We start from the raw sequence: 16233 nt of genomic DNA on the forward strand, positions 1-16233 counted from the left end.
AATAGACTGTAAAGTGAATTGACCGTATATTCGTGGGCGAAATGTATAGAATCTGCCCCTATCACACCTTATAAAAATATCGTTGTCTAACAAATGAAAGTTACCTTATGATTTCTACATATAGGGAATGAGTTTGTGTATTTGTATTAGTCAATATATTCTATAATGTATTCTGGGTATATCTGACACTTCTCGAATATAACAAAAATAGTTGGGTCAGAGGGGAAATCAACGCAGCTATCATATAGATTGGTGTTTCTGCCATCTTTGCGTGGTGGTTGGTGATAACCTGGGCGTCCTTGAGTGAATTCTCCGACCAATACGCGTGCCAAGAACATGAACCTAGTGTCTGCAGTGAAATCTGAATACAAGTCCATTTTGGAATCCAAAGCATCCCTGGCAAAGTACCTCCCTGCAGACAAAACAAACAGATTGATTTCTTGTTACATCCCGACAAGACGCAATCTCTGGAGCATTCTTCATTTCTTCTCCTGAAGGTTTAAAATGAGGTATTCACAAATCGGAAATCCTGCCAGTAATAAAGATGTGAGTCATGCCGACTTGCAGAAATTCTGCTGCAACATGACCAGAAGGAGATTGTGTCAGAGAGGATTCCTCACAGGTCAGAATGATACACATTTGGTTTCCAGCAGAATTCAATATTTCAAATTCTGTGCAAAATCTGCAAGTTTGACCTCATTCTCATTTAAATCAATATTTTAAGCAAAAGCTTTTTACCCTCATCGCGTCTACCCCACAAAGATCTCAATCACATCTGTTTACTCTTCTGGGAATTGTGTTTTGATAACGTGTTCCCTGACACCAAGTTTGCAGATGAGTCATGCATCCCTGCATCTCTGTTTTGCAAACCCAGTCATTGGGCTCTATAGATGGGTCATACCTACTGCCCAAGTGCTTTCTTGCTCCTGCAGTCTACTGGGTTTTATGCTGCATCTTGGCACCAATAAACCACTAAATTTTGATTCATCTCATCCTTTTTCCTACCATTCTTATTATTATTATTCTTGGTCTTAGAGGTGAAATGGACTATTAGCTTTTCAGTTTCATGCAATAAAAGCACAATCTTGTGTTATATATGTCCGTAGAATTTCCAATCCCCTTTCTCTACCGTATTGGAAATCTACTGTGTATTCTCTGATGTAAGCAGCAATATTAAGCAGCTGTAAGGATGATGTTGAAACAATGATTTCATAAACGACAGAAGTGAATGTTTTTGGAAAAGTTTGTTAGAAATATAAAGAAAATTTCAGTACGCACCGTTTCCGTATAAAGTCCCAACCTGTGCACAGCTTCCCCACTCAAAGTTCTGGTTGCAGATTGCATCAACAAACATTGGGTCTGTGCTACAGAAAAGGAATCTCTCATCTACAGGCTTTCCATTGTCCCTCTTCTTCATCCTTTCTTTCTGCCTAAGGGCACAGAGATATGCAAAAAGCAGTTAGTGCACTTGAACTGAGCAGCTTAAAAAGGACTGAGAGGTCACTGTTAAGAAGTTCAGGTGTTCAAGTAGCTTCACCTCTCACCATGTTCCCAGAACACATCTTGTGCATTGGTATTTGATTAAAAAGACAGCCAAATTAAGACCCCATGAAACTAATTTGGAAAATGCAATGTGGCCACCTGGTGTTGGAAACATGCTACAACATAAACATCCTATCACAAGGTCGAATAATGTATCTTAAAAAATGCAAGTGAACCTTGTGCCCCACTTTTACCCACAGCAAAGTAACTGGCACAAGCAGAGAGCAGATTATTGAACCCGCTTATTATATGTCATAGGGTTTATTCGAAAAAAATAAAAATAGTTTAAATAACCTTTATGGTGTGTGAAATTGTAAAGTACAGTTGCGATCTATAGAGTTTATCTGTTCAGGATTGAGGCCCAAAGCTATGTTTGCTTTTTTCTGTTATTCTATTTTTTTCTATTGTTGTTGATTAACTCAATGAGCATTGCTACTTTTGTGAAATGGAACGTTTGTTTACTGCAGACATTTCAGCATCGGGGAGTCTAGAACATTTTTACAAAACAAAAGACTAAAACTATTGATAAGCACATTTGACAATGTTTACTAACCACTGGAATATTTCCCAAAGTCCAAGGTTTTGGTTCCGGTCAATTTTCTGGATTGCGCCGGTTGGCATGGTCTGCTGGAAAAGAGACTGTATTTCTTCATATTCCTTGGAGAATGTAGAGAGTGCAACTCGCTACAGGAATATAAAATAAATGCAGAACATTAGGAAATATCTACTTAGCTTAAATACTTACTACATATTGTTTTTGCTGAATAAATATTTTGATTGGTACTTGTGCTGTGTTGTATTCTAGTGCTTGCAGGGTAAGCTCCAAATCCAGGCTCTTCTCGGTTTCAATGTGTCAATATGTGAAGAGTCAGACCCAATGCGTACATACACCAGCTCATTCATGTGTGGCTGAACCATTTGAGATATATACATACACAAAATCTGAATCTCCAAGGAGCTGTCACCATGAGCCTGTGGGGTAGATTCACTTACTCTGTCCCCATTAATTCATACAGTGTTTGTGCAAAGGACAACGGCACTCAATATAATTATACTATCAGATTAGATTATGATCCATCGTGGAAGACCTGGGATATATATTATGAGTGAAGATTGAAATAAACTACCAGCACTGTATCACTGAGACTAGGATTGAGTCGGGAATGGAAAGATGGGAAGTAACACAGCAGATGAACACTTGTCTAAAAGGTAAAAGAAAGAACACAAATTTCCTTTGAGCATGTCAGGACTTCAAGGTCAAAAATAAGGCTTGAATTTCTTCACCACCTTTCTATAACTTAGCTCTTGTTTTTTAATACTACGTCCTTTGACTGTTCATAAACCTTGACGTCACGCCTCACTGAACTGTGTGTCATCTGATTTTGTAAGTGGTCAGCATGCAAACATATGAAATCAATGTATTTACAAAGTCTTGTTACCCCTTGTGTTTTTCTTGCAATGGATTTTTATTTTCTGTTGCAGATGATTCGAGTGCACCAAAATCTGATACCAGTAACTGTACCATCGACTATTGTACATGACTATTGTAGTCAATACCTGGGTCTATGAATGTCCGAGGACTAGAAAGTCAATGGATTTTAAGGAACTGTTCTAAAAAGTGGCTCCCCAAAAAATGTTAAATACTTCTACTGAATATAATAAAGTACTTCTAAATACAATTATCATCATTCGCCCACATTTCCCACTTTTAGTTGTTGGTCAGTGCACTGTAGGAAAAACAAACATTGGGGTAACATGACTTTTTAAACATGACTTTTTAAAGCTCATGGGACTCAAATTCTAATACAGTCACGAACATCGATTGTCAGTCAAATCAAAGTTCATACCTGATATCCCATGTCTGACAAAGTTGATTTGTCCCAGTTTTCAGGAATGTTTTTTGGTTCACAGGCACTGGCTTCTACTTGTGCAGACTGTGATTTGCTGCAAAAGCATGGGCTGTTAAATATTTAAATCAACTTTCATGCTCTTTATTTATATGAGATGACAATTATCCCATGCATTTGTAAGATTTATTTACTTATAATATAAAATACATCGCATCTAAGGAATAATAATGTTTCTTCACTTTGTCAGCATTCAACCCTCCCAGGTCAGGTGCAGCACAGAGATCAAGAGATCAAAAACACAGGATTTGAAACAAGATTCGCAACTGATATACACAACTTGAATCCTGTTCCAACCCCCAGTAACTCCACTTCAACGTGCCTGGAAGGAAACCATGTCCAAACAGGGCTTCGGTATTTATACAATATAATTTACATTTATGCAGTGGCTTTCACGTCGGGACCGTGTCTCAAAGGCCTTATCACAAATGATGAGAACCTGAGCCGATGGTGACATTGGGTAACTGAGAGGATAATCTCCCGCTCCCAAACACTCAGCATAATAGGCTGATACATTCACACAACAATAATCAGTTAGAAGCTGAATCACTTCAAAGTTCATGTATATTAACACTTGTCTCAGAAGCTACAAAGGTTTCCATACCCCTGGATCTTTTTTTCTACATCCTCCTCAGTGATAAATCTTGGTCTCCTCCGCACTTCATTCGATGTACCTTGTAACACATTTTTCTGGCACATTTCTAAAAGAAGGATGAAAGCAACACTTTGAAAAGTACTCAACTGACAACAAAAAGGAATTGTTCAGCCAATGCCTTTGAAGATCCTAAAGCTGAACCCCAAAATCGTAAACTTTGAAACAAGCTTCACACGTTTTCTAGTGTCATTGGATAGAAAAATAGTCTAAATGCTTCCTACTACACCACTAAGGGTAAGATTTGAGGTCTCAGATTAAGCAGCTGACCAATCACACATAATACATTACTGTATTCATACATTATGGGTGGTTATGCAACACACCTTACATCATTCCCAAGCAATTTGTGTGCCACATTAGCACTAAAAATCATGAATTATCCAGAATTTATGCTCTTACTCTTTGCATTATCAAACAGCCTCATTGAACATGTATTGACAGTGCAATGTATGAAAATGATATACACAATAAGTTATTAAAAAAATACCCAATTTTGTGCATATATTATAATGCCTTTACCATCCAACCAAAAACCTGGACCCAGTATATTACAACACAAAATAAAATTGGTTTAACAAAAGAGGGAGTGTTTACATCACAATCATAGTTCCATAATTTGGTTAATCTGTAAAACATGGTTATAGTAACCAAGGTCGCTGGAGAAAGAAGTGCTTTGGATGGAGTGAATGTACCTTTAAAGCTCAGGAAGTCGCTGAATTCTCCTATGACAATAGGCATTTCTTCATCCTTATTGGCCAAATAGACATTCTCCAGGTCTGCAGATGTTACAGGCAGAGCGTGGTCATCCTGTCAGAGAGAGAGAGAGGTACAGACTCAGAGTTTGAACTTCTCTCCATGAAACTGATCTTCAGCTCAGACTGAAAGGAATTTGCAGCTAGCAAACACCCATTGTGTGTCTTAGTCATACAACATTCCCCAAAATTGTTTTCTCTCTGCCTCTCTAGAAGCCAGCTACACATGCTACATGTGTAGCTGGGGTGCATGGAGCTCTCAGTTTAGTTTGGATACTCTTAAGCATGATGGTGGGTTTCTGCATGATTCAGACACCCAGCTGATCAAACAGAAGTACTAGTTGGGTATCCAAGCTGGGGGCAGGAGTGGAGGGGTGGGGAAAGGTGACCAAAAGCACCGTCAACAACAACAATATTACCTTTGTATAGCACCTTTTATGTCAGGAGGACATCCCAAAGCGCTGGACAATCAGTGTTTCGGACCCAAACTGGGGGTCCGGATCAGGGCAGGGGTGAAAGAAGGTTACCAAAGGCACAGTCGAAGAGGAGGGTCTTGAGATGAGTCTTGAAAGAGGCAAGGGAGGGAGCGAAGTGGAGGGACTGCAGAATGGAGTTCCAGAGGGTGGGGGCAGAGTGGCTGAAAGCCTGCCTGCCAATGGTGGGGCAAACAAGGTGGAGGGCGTAAGCCCGCTGAGCGGAGGGAGTGGGCAGGTTGGTAGCGGGTTAGGAGCTCGCAGAGGTAGGGGAGAGCAAGGTTATGGACGGTTTTGAAAGTGAGGACCAGGATCTTGAACTGTATCCTTTGTGTGATGGGAAGCCAGTGGAGTCGGGCGAGGATGGCGTTGAGAGGGCCGCGGAGTCTAGTGCAGGAGAGGACACGGACTGCAGAGTTCTGGATGATCTGCAACCTATGGAGGGAAGATCTGGGGAGGCCGACAAGCAAAGAGTTTGTGCAGTCGAGCCTGGATGTTATAAATGTGTATATGAGGGTCTCGGCAGCCTGTGAAGTGAGACAGTTGCGGAGCTGGGCAATATTGCGGAGGTGGGGGAAGGTAGAGGGGGTCATGGCACAGAAGTGGGGTAGAGGCCACTACATAAATTGTAAATGAGAATCAAACAAGAAGTCAAGGTTCCGGACTGGCTTAGTAAGGTGGAGTGTGCATCCTTGGATGTGATGTTGTTGGTGCCTGAGGTGCTGAGGCGCTGACGGGAGCCAATTAGGAGAGTCTCGGTCTTATGGAAGTTCAGCTGTAGAAAGTTAGTTCTCATCCAGGACTTGATATCTGACAGGCATTCTGCCAGCACAACAATGGCCCTGGAGTCAAGGGTGGTGGTAGAGAGATACAGTTGGGTGTCATCCGCATACATAATAATAATAATAATAATAATAATAATAATAATCCTTGCATTTGATATAGCGCTTTCCACGTCAGGAGGACGTCCCAAAGCGCTTCACAGAACACACTGTAAAGTGAATTGACTGTATATTTGTGGGCACATGCGGCAGCCAATTGCGCACAGCAATGTCCCACAAACAGTCGTAGATTGAAAATGACCAATTTATTATTGTTTTTGGTTTTGGAGGGATTATTATTAGGTGTGTGGAGTAAGGAAACTTGCCCAAGGTTTCGCCCTCTGCCTGGAATTGAACTCAGGTCTCTCACTTGCAAAGCGAGTGCTCTAACCACTGAGCTACAGGACTCCACCTGAAAGTTGATCCCATGTCTGCGGATGATGTCACCAAGAGGGAGCATATAGATATTGAAGGGAAGGGACTAAGGACAGAGCCCCAAGGAACGCCGCACAAGGCTGTGCGGGGGGCTAGAGGAGAAGCTGTTTGTGGAGAAGAAGTGAAGGTGATGTACATTCAAGGTAGATCTTGAGGTGGACCTTAAATAAGTTAAGTAAGGGAGTGAGACAAAGGGACTCTGGGATGGAGTTCCAGAGAATGGGGGCAGAAAGGCTGAAAACACAGTGCAGACAAGAGAATGAATGTACCATCAGTCTGTAGTGCCTCTTCCTCTCTGCCCCCTTGGCTCTATAATAATAACAGCACTGCACTGGAGCATCAGCCTAGCTCAAAGTCCCAATAAAAGGCTTAAATCCACAACCTTCTGCCTCAGAGATGAGAGTGCTACCCAATGCAATACAAAATTACATTTGTATAGCACCTTTCACGTCAGGATGAGGCTGACTGACACCTTCTCTTACTTTATCTATGCCACATCTCCCTCCATTCTCTCAGTCTTATCTTCTCTCTGTTCTCTAACACTTCCCCTTTCCATTTCCAGGGTAACTAGTTCTATCAAGCACAACTCCCTCTCACTAGGCTCTCAACTAAGCACCTTGAATTCCTGAAATTATCCAGAAGCGAGCGAGACCCCAGTGAGAAAAAGGAACAAAAAACTTACTTGGCATCCATACTCAGTCCAGGTGCCCAACTTTTCTTTCTTGTACCATAACCATTCTGTGGTCATGATAAAATATGGAGGTTTAGTGACCGAGGAGGCCGTGGAGAGACGTCTTACCGGGTTAGAGCCGCACATCATTGTCTCAAAGTTAATGGATGAAGGCTCAAAGCTGTAAATAATAAAAGTTGTAATTATCCTTGAAATTAAAAGATGTGATCCACGTCTTTAAAATGCTGAGAATCATAGACAATGCAAACAGGTTATTTAATGCAAAGTATATATACATATATGACAACTTATCAGGACATTTTAACTCTAAAACATAATACTTCAAAAGTCACTAGAAAGCTAAGGTCCTGGAACCTGAAAAATATACACTTGTGATAATCTGCTGTCTTTTGTTCATTTGGTCAGGAAGTACCTGATGGAATTGTCTGGGTCACAGAAAGCCATTTCAATCTGCTCCATGTTTGCGAGGTTGGTCCATGTTTTGTTGTAGATCTGCCACTTGTATGGCAAATGCCAGTGAATCCGGATGCACTTGTCTGTACAAAATAAAAACAGAAGAGAGCATTTATTTAAAATCACATTCTGAAACGCTTCATTTCTCTGTCAAAGATCAATTCTGTTATTCAATTTATGAATTAACAAGGTCAACATTTTGCTCATACTTGCACAGAAGTAATCTGATTTCATGCATAGGAAACATTGTTCTCAGACTATAATTTATAGCACTTAATTTCACTGCACTGACAGGCAGTGTTCAAAATACATTTGAATGCGTGATCCAACATACTCAAAGATCAAAGCAATTATTTTGGGCCACAAAGGGTTTTTACTTAGAGGGACCATTTCTACCAACATTTTCCTTACATTTTTGTTTAAGGGTCCACCAGTTTCTGATCTGCTTTACACTGTGGGGCACACTTGGAAGCAATATAGGTAAAAGTCAACAACAACACAGTTCAAGTAACCGCAGTTATCTCCCAAGTCATGTTTGAGGAAGGTCCATGGAGAAAATTGAAGCAAAATTTGCATTGCTGGCCGGAACGAGAAAGAGATTTGTGCAAGCAGAATGAAATACTGGCCTGGAGGGATCCTTTCAATCTCCAGCACCAAGGCAGCTCTGGGGTGAATTGCTTCATCTCAACAGCCACTTTGAGGTGCAACCACAGATAAAAGAAGCACCAGTTGTGCACATGTTGTTATGAATGAAAACAAATCAGTGTAGTAGACCACGACTGTTTATTATTTTGTTCGTATAAAAAGATTGCCATCTTTAAAATATAACAATGGAACTATCAACAATGGTTTAAACAGAAGTTTTTGCACAAACCCTTGTAGCTGCAGTTTTTTCTGAGGAAGTACAGACAGATCTCTTCTGAGTCCGCATTGCCCCTGGAGCTCGTGGATGCCTGCTGACATGCAGCGCCCTTCTCTGGGGAAAAAATACACAGCAAACTATGATTCAATGGAATTGCTACAAAAGTCCTGTTGAAAGGGCACTTGGGCCACAGAATTCACAGCTATTTGTGTTTGTGGAGGGAAAAGAACAGGAAGTGGTGTACATAGTTTCTGTTGCAATTAATGTGATAGGACCGTGGCAAGTTTTGAAAGAAAAGAAATTGCTTGGCATAGTAGATATGCAGAACAAGCAATTGAAACTTCATCAATTAATTCCTAAAAGGATTTGGATAAATATTTGAACAAGAATAGGATTTGGTGATGAAATCAACTGAGGGGTTTGAAAGATATAGTGTAGAAGTTATTCATTTATATTATAGCCAGATGGACCACCATAGCCTGCTCCAATCCTGCACCTTTTTATGTTCCTATGAGATTATAGAGATAGACATCGCTACATCTCGATTCAAGTGATGAAATACTTCATGGGGCACAATGGTTCTAATTCTCCAATGCATGGTGGGGCATTGAAGATGCCATAGCAAAATTGATTAAAGGAAATATTAACAAAGGTCAAAAAAAACTTTTGCAGATAATTTTTGGAGATCAGGTAGATTTGGGAGATTTATGTAAATATGTGAGCAAATGAGCTAGGATTGCCCCCTCCTGATTATTTTCCAATTACCCAGGTGGAAAATGCCACTTGGTGGACAGTAAAATTGAGCTCAACTGTGATAATACCTCCCACTGTTAAATAGTCAGGAAATGGTCAATTGGGCAATCTACAAGTGAGCTGCTAGTTTCTACAGAACTGTAACCCTACTGAAGTCATCGTATTTAGAGCAGAGGTGGAAAATGAGACAATCAGATACAAACATTGGAATCTCACCTTCATCACCAGTGGAGGGTGGACTTTTGATATGGTTTCCATTCTGATATATTGTCAGCAGGTTTTTGATCAGTTCTTCATCCAGACAGAGCCTCTCGAGCAGAAGCTTGGTGGTGTTGTCTGTAAAGCTATGGGAGCGAATGCAACCATCCCCAAATTTACAGCTCCCTAAGATGAAGTAGGAACAAATGTGGAGCTTATTGCAAGTCTCTTTGTGGGTACAACTGCCAAACTGACCATGATTGCTGCCTCTGTTGTAATACAGGCAAACCTGAAAAAGAGACATGAGGTCAACACTAAATAATAATAATTATGATCCTTACCTTTGATACAGTGCCTTTCACATCAGAAGGATGTCTCAAAGCGCTTTACTGTAAATTTACTGTAAATTGTTGTGAATGTGCATTTTGTGTAAAATGTAAACCCAAGCAGGAAAAAAATAAATAAAACTATCTGGGTTTCAGCAGGTTACACTTATATCACACCATTTGCATCGGATGAATGACTCAAATTGCTTCAGAACAACAATGGGGATCATTGAGTAGGTAGGAAAGGAGCAAAGCATTTGAGGGTATTGACCAAAAGCATGGTTAAAGAGACACATTTTAAAGTGGGTTTTAATGGCAGGGAGAGAGGGCATAAAGGCAAAGCAGTTAGAATCATAGAATATTACAGCACAGAAAGCTATTCGGCCCATCATGCCGGTGACGGCTCTTTGAAAGAGCTACAAACTACCAACTACTCCCCCTCTCTTGCCCCATAGCCCTGCAAACTTTTCTTTTTAAGTACCCTTTGAAAGCTACTTTCAAATCTGCTTTCACCACCCTTTCAGGCCATGCATTCCAGACCGTAATAAATAAGAAATTCTCTGGGCAAAACATTTTCTCCTTGTCTCCCCTCTGTTTCTTTTGTCTCTGGGTTGAGCAAATTCCAGAGAGAGCATGATTATTTTGTCTCAAGTGTCATTATTTAACAATGAAAGTAAATGAAACACTTTTTAAAGCTGCTGTCTCAGCATCAGACATCCCAGGTCAGATAAATAACAAGCTAGATGGAGAGTAAAGATTCCACTACACTGCCAATCCCACCACTCCAATAATAATACTTATATTTGACATAGCCTTATCACGTCATCGAATCATCTCAAAGTGCTTCACAGGATTATAATGTAAAGTGGTGTCACTGTGTGTTTTCATAAGACAATTAATCTCTGTCTAACATGTGCCATACTTGATTTTTCAGTGATAAACATGCAGAGTATAATCACAGACAGTGCAAATATTTTTATTGCACAAAATAATTCACCTTTTGAGTCCAAAGATTCTCGGATTAGTTGAGTCCAAAGTATCTTAGATTAGGCTCATCTGATATTAAACTGGTGAAATACTCAACATGTCCCAATAAATATTTGCATTCACAAACACTAACATGCTCAGTGTAACTGAAAACTCAGTGTTATTTGTTCACCTCTTTCTGCAGAATATTTGCAAGTCAAAGGATGTTTAATTTTAAACTCTTAAACTATCTAAGTATTTGAGATAAAATATACGGTTCGAAGGAGGCAAAAATATCAGTCTGGTCTAGTCACACTCTTCTATAGCTTGGGTGAAGGTAGGTAATTCAAACAATGTCAGTTCCAGAAGACCAGTTGGGATCAGCTAACTCAGCACACACAAGGGTCTGAACTTAGGACTCTCGTGGTCTGTGATTGCTTAGTTGCACATCAAGCATTGCAATTACCCACTAAGCTATTCAATTTTAATTATTTTAAGAAATACTTGTAAATCCCTTTAAAATCTTGAAAGTGAATGCAGTGAAATGCACTGGCCTTCATTAAAGTTAGTGACCTCTCTGGCAGGCTTAAGTTATCTGATAATTATTTAGTCTAATCCTAGGACATCTGTGTGGTGCTCGCCTGTACTCAACAGTAGGTTCAAATGATCTGTATTGAGTTTGGCAATGTGAACTGCAGGTGGCAGTAAGCTCCTACAGTGTTTCTAAAAAGGAAAATTAGCCAGGTTCCCAGTTGCTATCCAGTGACACACCCAACCCCCACCCACCCCATTTGGCGAGTGCACATGTATGGAAGTTGTTTAAGGAATTTGACCTGGCTTTGATGGCCTTTCCATTCCAGCATAGCTTGCCAACACTGCGTTCTGATGCGTTAAAACTTGTTAATTGATAAGAATGCTACAAATAAGCAAGCGCAGGCTAGGGAGGGACAATTTAGCCAGTATTCCTGATCCCGATCAAAATCCAGTGATGCTCTGCTGAAAGTAGTATCTATAGAAAAGTCAGGAAAGGGCCAGAACAGGATCAGCTGTGATGCCCTCCATGGTCAAATACCCCACACACACTCACTAAGCTTATGCATAAAGAGTGGATACTTGAAGGTGGCACTGGAGGGTTGCTGGGTACTCTCAGCATATAAAGGTGAAAGTAGAAATTGAGAAAAAAAAATTCAGACTTTAAATGTACTTTATACTTCCATGAACAGAGGAAATTAATCTTGAAAATCTTTTATAATTAATGTTTTTCTAGTCTTTGCTGATTGTATCAGTATGAATCCGTTTTACAAATCTCCCCATAAAACTTTAAGCAACATTTATATGTTCAGTGTGTATCCGGTGAATAATTCTAACATGTCTGCAACAATGTGTTTGGTGAACACAGTTATGTACAGTCAGTGGGAAGTGTGCCAGAGTGCTGGGACTTGCACCTCAGGAAGCAAAGCCAGGTCGTTCTGAAGCAGAAGCACGCGTAGTTCCTTCTCCGACAGCTTCTGAAGTCCGTGAGCGGACAGGATGCTCATGTTGTGAAAATCATTGATATTGTGGGAATTCTTGCAAGTTTTCCTGAAAGGGAAGAGAGAGAGATGCTCCAGGACAGGGGAATTCACAAAGAATTGTTACATCACTTCTGTACAGTTCATCATTAGAACATCATTATTAGGCCATTTCCTGTGAAGTTAGACGAAATTTTATAGCAGAGTTCTTCTATTCTGCGGATACATCATAATGGAATAAAAAAATGCCCCTTTTTGTTTCCCTAATGGTGAGCAGGGCACTGTTGAAGATTGTGAAGGTTATCAATAAAGATTAAAGGTAGGTATACTGCTCTAAACCTGCTAATCCATCTTTAAAATACTAATAATTGTTTTGCAGGTCTCTGTGTTTTATTGTTTCAGATTCCAATATAGCCTCAGCATCAACTGCCATTGATGTCCAGGACACATGGAAATTCAAAGCTCATCGCAGCTCTCCTTAAGCATACAGTAGCTCACAACAATAGATGTGTGGCCTGAGGAATGGATGAATCACTGAGTGAGTACTGGAATACTGGTGAAGTGGAGGCCACCCTATGGGCAGTTAATGGATGTTTCAAATAACTGGGGTGTGGAATATCAGTTATGAAAGTAAAAACATTTTTAGTGCTGCAAGTTAAAGTTCCACAGCATTCCCAAAGTTAATTCTGCATTCAAACACAATTTCACTGCCTGGCGCATCAGAAACTCACCTATACCCCACACTAAATGCATTGAGAAATTATTTGGCTCTATCCTGCCCTCAACCAATACTGCACCTCTGTTTGGTTAGAACCACATTAACTATTCAACAATTACCAGATTGTTCTCCCTATCTACATAACACACATTGCTGACACAATTTTCTGACTATAAACGTTAACCCTAACCCTCTTCCCTTGGATTACTAAATGCTGACAAGATGGAAGCCATACTAATTGGCTCCTGTCGTCTTCTATCCTGCGGCTCTGACGTCCTTAGCCTCCCCAACCTATCCCTCAAAATTACCGAACAGGTATGCAACTTAGGCATCAGGTTTGACTGATAGCTATCATCCCACATCCGGGCCCTAACTAAGACCGCCTTCCTCTACCTCTACATTTCCTGCCTCTAACTGTACGCATATCCCAGATGCAGCCATGCGTTCGTCATCTCCTGACTCGACTTTTCAAATGCCCTCTTTGCCAGTCTCCCCAGCTCCACCATGCACAGGTTTCAGCTGATCCAAAACTTTGCCGTCCACATATTCACCTGTACTAAACTCTGTACCCGTCACACCAGTTCTAGCCAAGCCCCACTGTTCCCGATCACCGAATGGATTGATTTGAAGTTCCTCACACTCGCTTTCAAATCCCTTCATGCCCTGGCAGTTCCCTACCTCTCCGGCCTGCTTACCCCCGAACCCACAACCCGCTGCATCGCTCGACTGGTTCCGGCCTTCTGCATGTCCCTTGTGCCCTCCGTTCCACCATTGGCGGCTGCGCTTTCAGCCACTAAGGCCCGAAACTCTGGAACACTCTTCCTCTATTCCCTCCACCTTGCCCCGTCCTTCCCCGTCTTCAGGTCATACCTGAACACCTTTCTCCTCGACCGTGCCTACAGTCACCTAACCCCCCCACCCAACTCGTGCTCCGACACTGTCAAGCACTCTGGGACACCACCCTCCATGAGGGGCACTATATAAATGCAAGCTGTTGTATAAGTAACCTTTATCAACAACAACAGGGGCCTCCATAAGCATTTACATACCTTCCTTTGGAGTATTTGCACATGCCAAGAATAAAGAATCTGCAGAGATGAAGGTGCTGACAGTTCTGATAGTTCTGACAGCTCTTGTTGGTGTAGCCCTTGCATAGCTTGATCGATGTGGTAGCAATGATGCAACTGTCCAAGGTCAGATTAGACCCTGATGGCTTGCTTCCTGTTCCTTGAACTACAGTGAAGAACTGTGTGTTACTTAACATCTGATTTAGAACCACATCAGTGAGGGATAAATCATGTTGGAGTTCTCTCTGGAGCTTTTCATATTGCAAAGATCCATAGTGAGAGCAAAGAATCTTGATGCTCCTCTGAGTGATCTTTGATGCAGTCATATCTGGCTGGGAAACTCAGTGTTAATCCCATACAACTACCTCTTCCTTATAATATATCTCAGGAAAGGAAACTGAAACAAACTTTTCTGTATTGGATGACAGACAAGGAGGTGTGACTTATCTGGTTGCTAGGAGCAACAGGCATGTATACACAAGACAGGCTGAATCAAGTGTGTTTTCTTTTCATTTGCCTCCTTTAAAGTTGGGATGCCATTCGCCAGTTCTTTTATCTAAGTGGCAACACCAACTTGCATTTACATGGCTCCCTTCATGTGGGGTAGCATCTTGGGAGTGTTCAACAATGGTGTAGTCTTACACCAAGCTGGGGAGAAAGGGGGTGACCATAAGCATGGTCAAAGAGTAGTCTTCAAGTGCGATCTGTATTAATTTTTTAATTAATTAATCCTTGCATTTGATATAGCGCTTTTCATGTCTTCTCGACGTCTCAAAGCGCTTCGCAGAATATGTTCCAAAGCGAATTGACTGTATATTTGTGGGTGAAACGCAGCAGCCAATTGCGCACAGCGGTGTCCCACAAACAGTCGTGGATTGAAAATAACCAATTCATTATTGTTTTTTTGTTTTGGCGGTATTATTATTAGGCGTGTGGAGTAAGGAAACTTGCCCAAGGTTTCGCCCTGCCGGGAATTGAACCCAGGTGTCTCGCTTGCAGGCGAGTGCTCTAACCACTGAGCTACAGGACTTAATGCACAGTAAGCTCAAGAAATATAAAAAGCCTAGCTCAAAAGAAATGATAAAACACAAGGTGGGCTGCAGATAAATTTTAATTGGAAAATATATTAGGCACATCTATTCAGATTTACAGAGTACAAAATTATCCACAGAAAACAGGCAGAGAAAATTTACACCCTTCATATATACTTTTATTCTTTAAAATGAAGGCCTTGTATCCCTTTGGTAGTTGGAAATGGCTAGTTTTATCTAATTAAATATCCAAACATTTCTCTCTCTCCACCATATTCTCTTAACCCCTTCATAGGCATCAATTTACACAAAAGCTTTGTACGGGTGCCTCATATGACACTTCTTTGAAATATTCTTCATTGTGCATTCAATAGAATTTTTTTGGGGGGGTTCCAGAATAACATGAAAAAAGAACTTTTAAGTGTAGTCTTCAAAACATTCAATCTTTCAAACCAGTAAATAAACATAGAACAAAATGTGGTCCTGCTAAAAGCCTCCTTTTCTGACATACCATGGTGCGCTAGTGATCAAGGAACAGTATGCCTTCCCCCTTATTGACAGCCATACCATCTTAAAACAAACATGATGAAATATTACATAACACTGGTGTGACTCATTGGGCAGAGAACACCTTAGGAATTGGAACTAGTCCCAATATGTGATCAATAAAGGCTTATTCGTGAGAAACTAGAAATGTCTGGACTATGGAATGGAATAGACTCTCAAGGGTTAGGTAGGGATAAAGAAACAAGGTCATTCAGTACATCTTGTTATTGAATGTGTGCCTCTAAACACCCACTATTGCACTTAATTTCTTCTAAAGAATGCCCACTGATATTGTTAGAGAACAATTTTAATTTAACTTCTACCTAAACAGTTAGTAATTCCACAGGGTGAAATTACATGATGGTAATCTCATGGCATTCTCGCAACTAGAATTCTGAAATTCAGCATTTCGTCTCGCTAATTCACTTCCTTCAGCCTTGGACTTCTACCTGGACAAATCTTTCAACGTATCCTGTATGTTTGGCTGTCAGAAGTCAGCAATGACTCATCTAATCATTCATCCGTT

General features: G+C 40.8%; 1 protein-coding gene across 1 annotated transcript; it reads right to left on the reverse strand.

Moving 5' to 3' along the window:
• Positions 1-14461, reverse strand: LOC103181823 (protein mono-ADP-ribosyltransferase PARP12). The gene is made up of 12 exons (XM_007898536.2): positions 14113-14461; positions 12280-12415; positions 9561-9831; positions 8604-8705; positions 7689-7812; positions 7268-7436; positions 4797-4911; positions 4054-4150; positions 3390-3486; positions 2096-2226; positions 1279-1430; positions 1-412 (listed from the first exon to the last, which is right to left on the reverse strand). Exons 1-12 carry the CDS (start codon positions 14454-14456, stop codon positions 147-149), a joined length of 2004 nt encoding a protein of 667 aa, XP_007896727.2. The 5' UTR covers positions 14457-14461; the 3' UTR covers positions 1-146.
• Between the last annotated feature and the right edge of the window lie 1772 nt (positions 14462-16233).

The sequence above is a fragment of the Callorhinchus milii genome, unplaced genomic scaffold (genome assembly GCF_018977255.1).
Source record: "Callorhinchus milii isolate IMCB2004 unplaced genomic scaffold, IMCB_Cmil_1.0 Scaffold5, whole genome shotgun sequence".
Taxonomy (NCBI): domain Eukaryota; kingdom Metazoa; phylum Chordata; class Chondrichthyes; order Chimaeriformes; family Callorhinchidae; genus Callorhinchus; species Callorhinchus milii.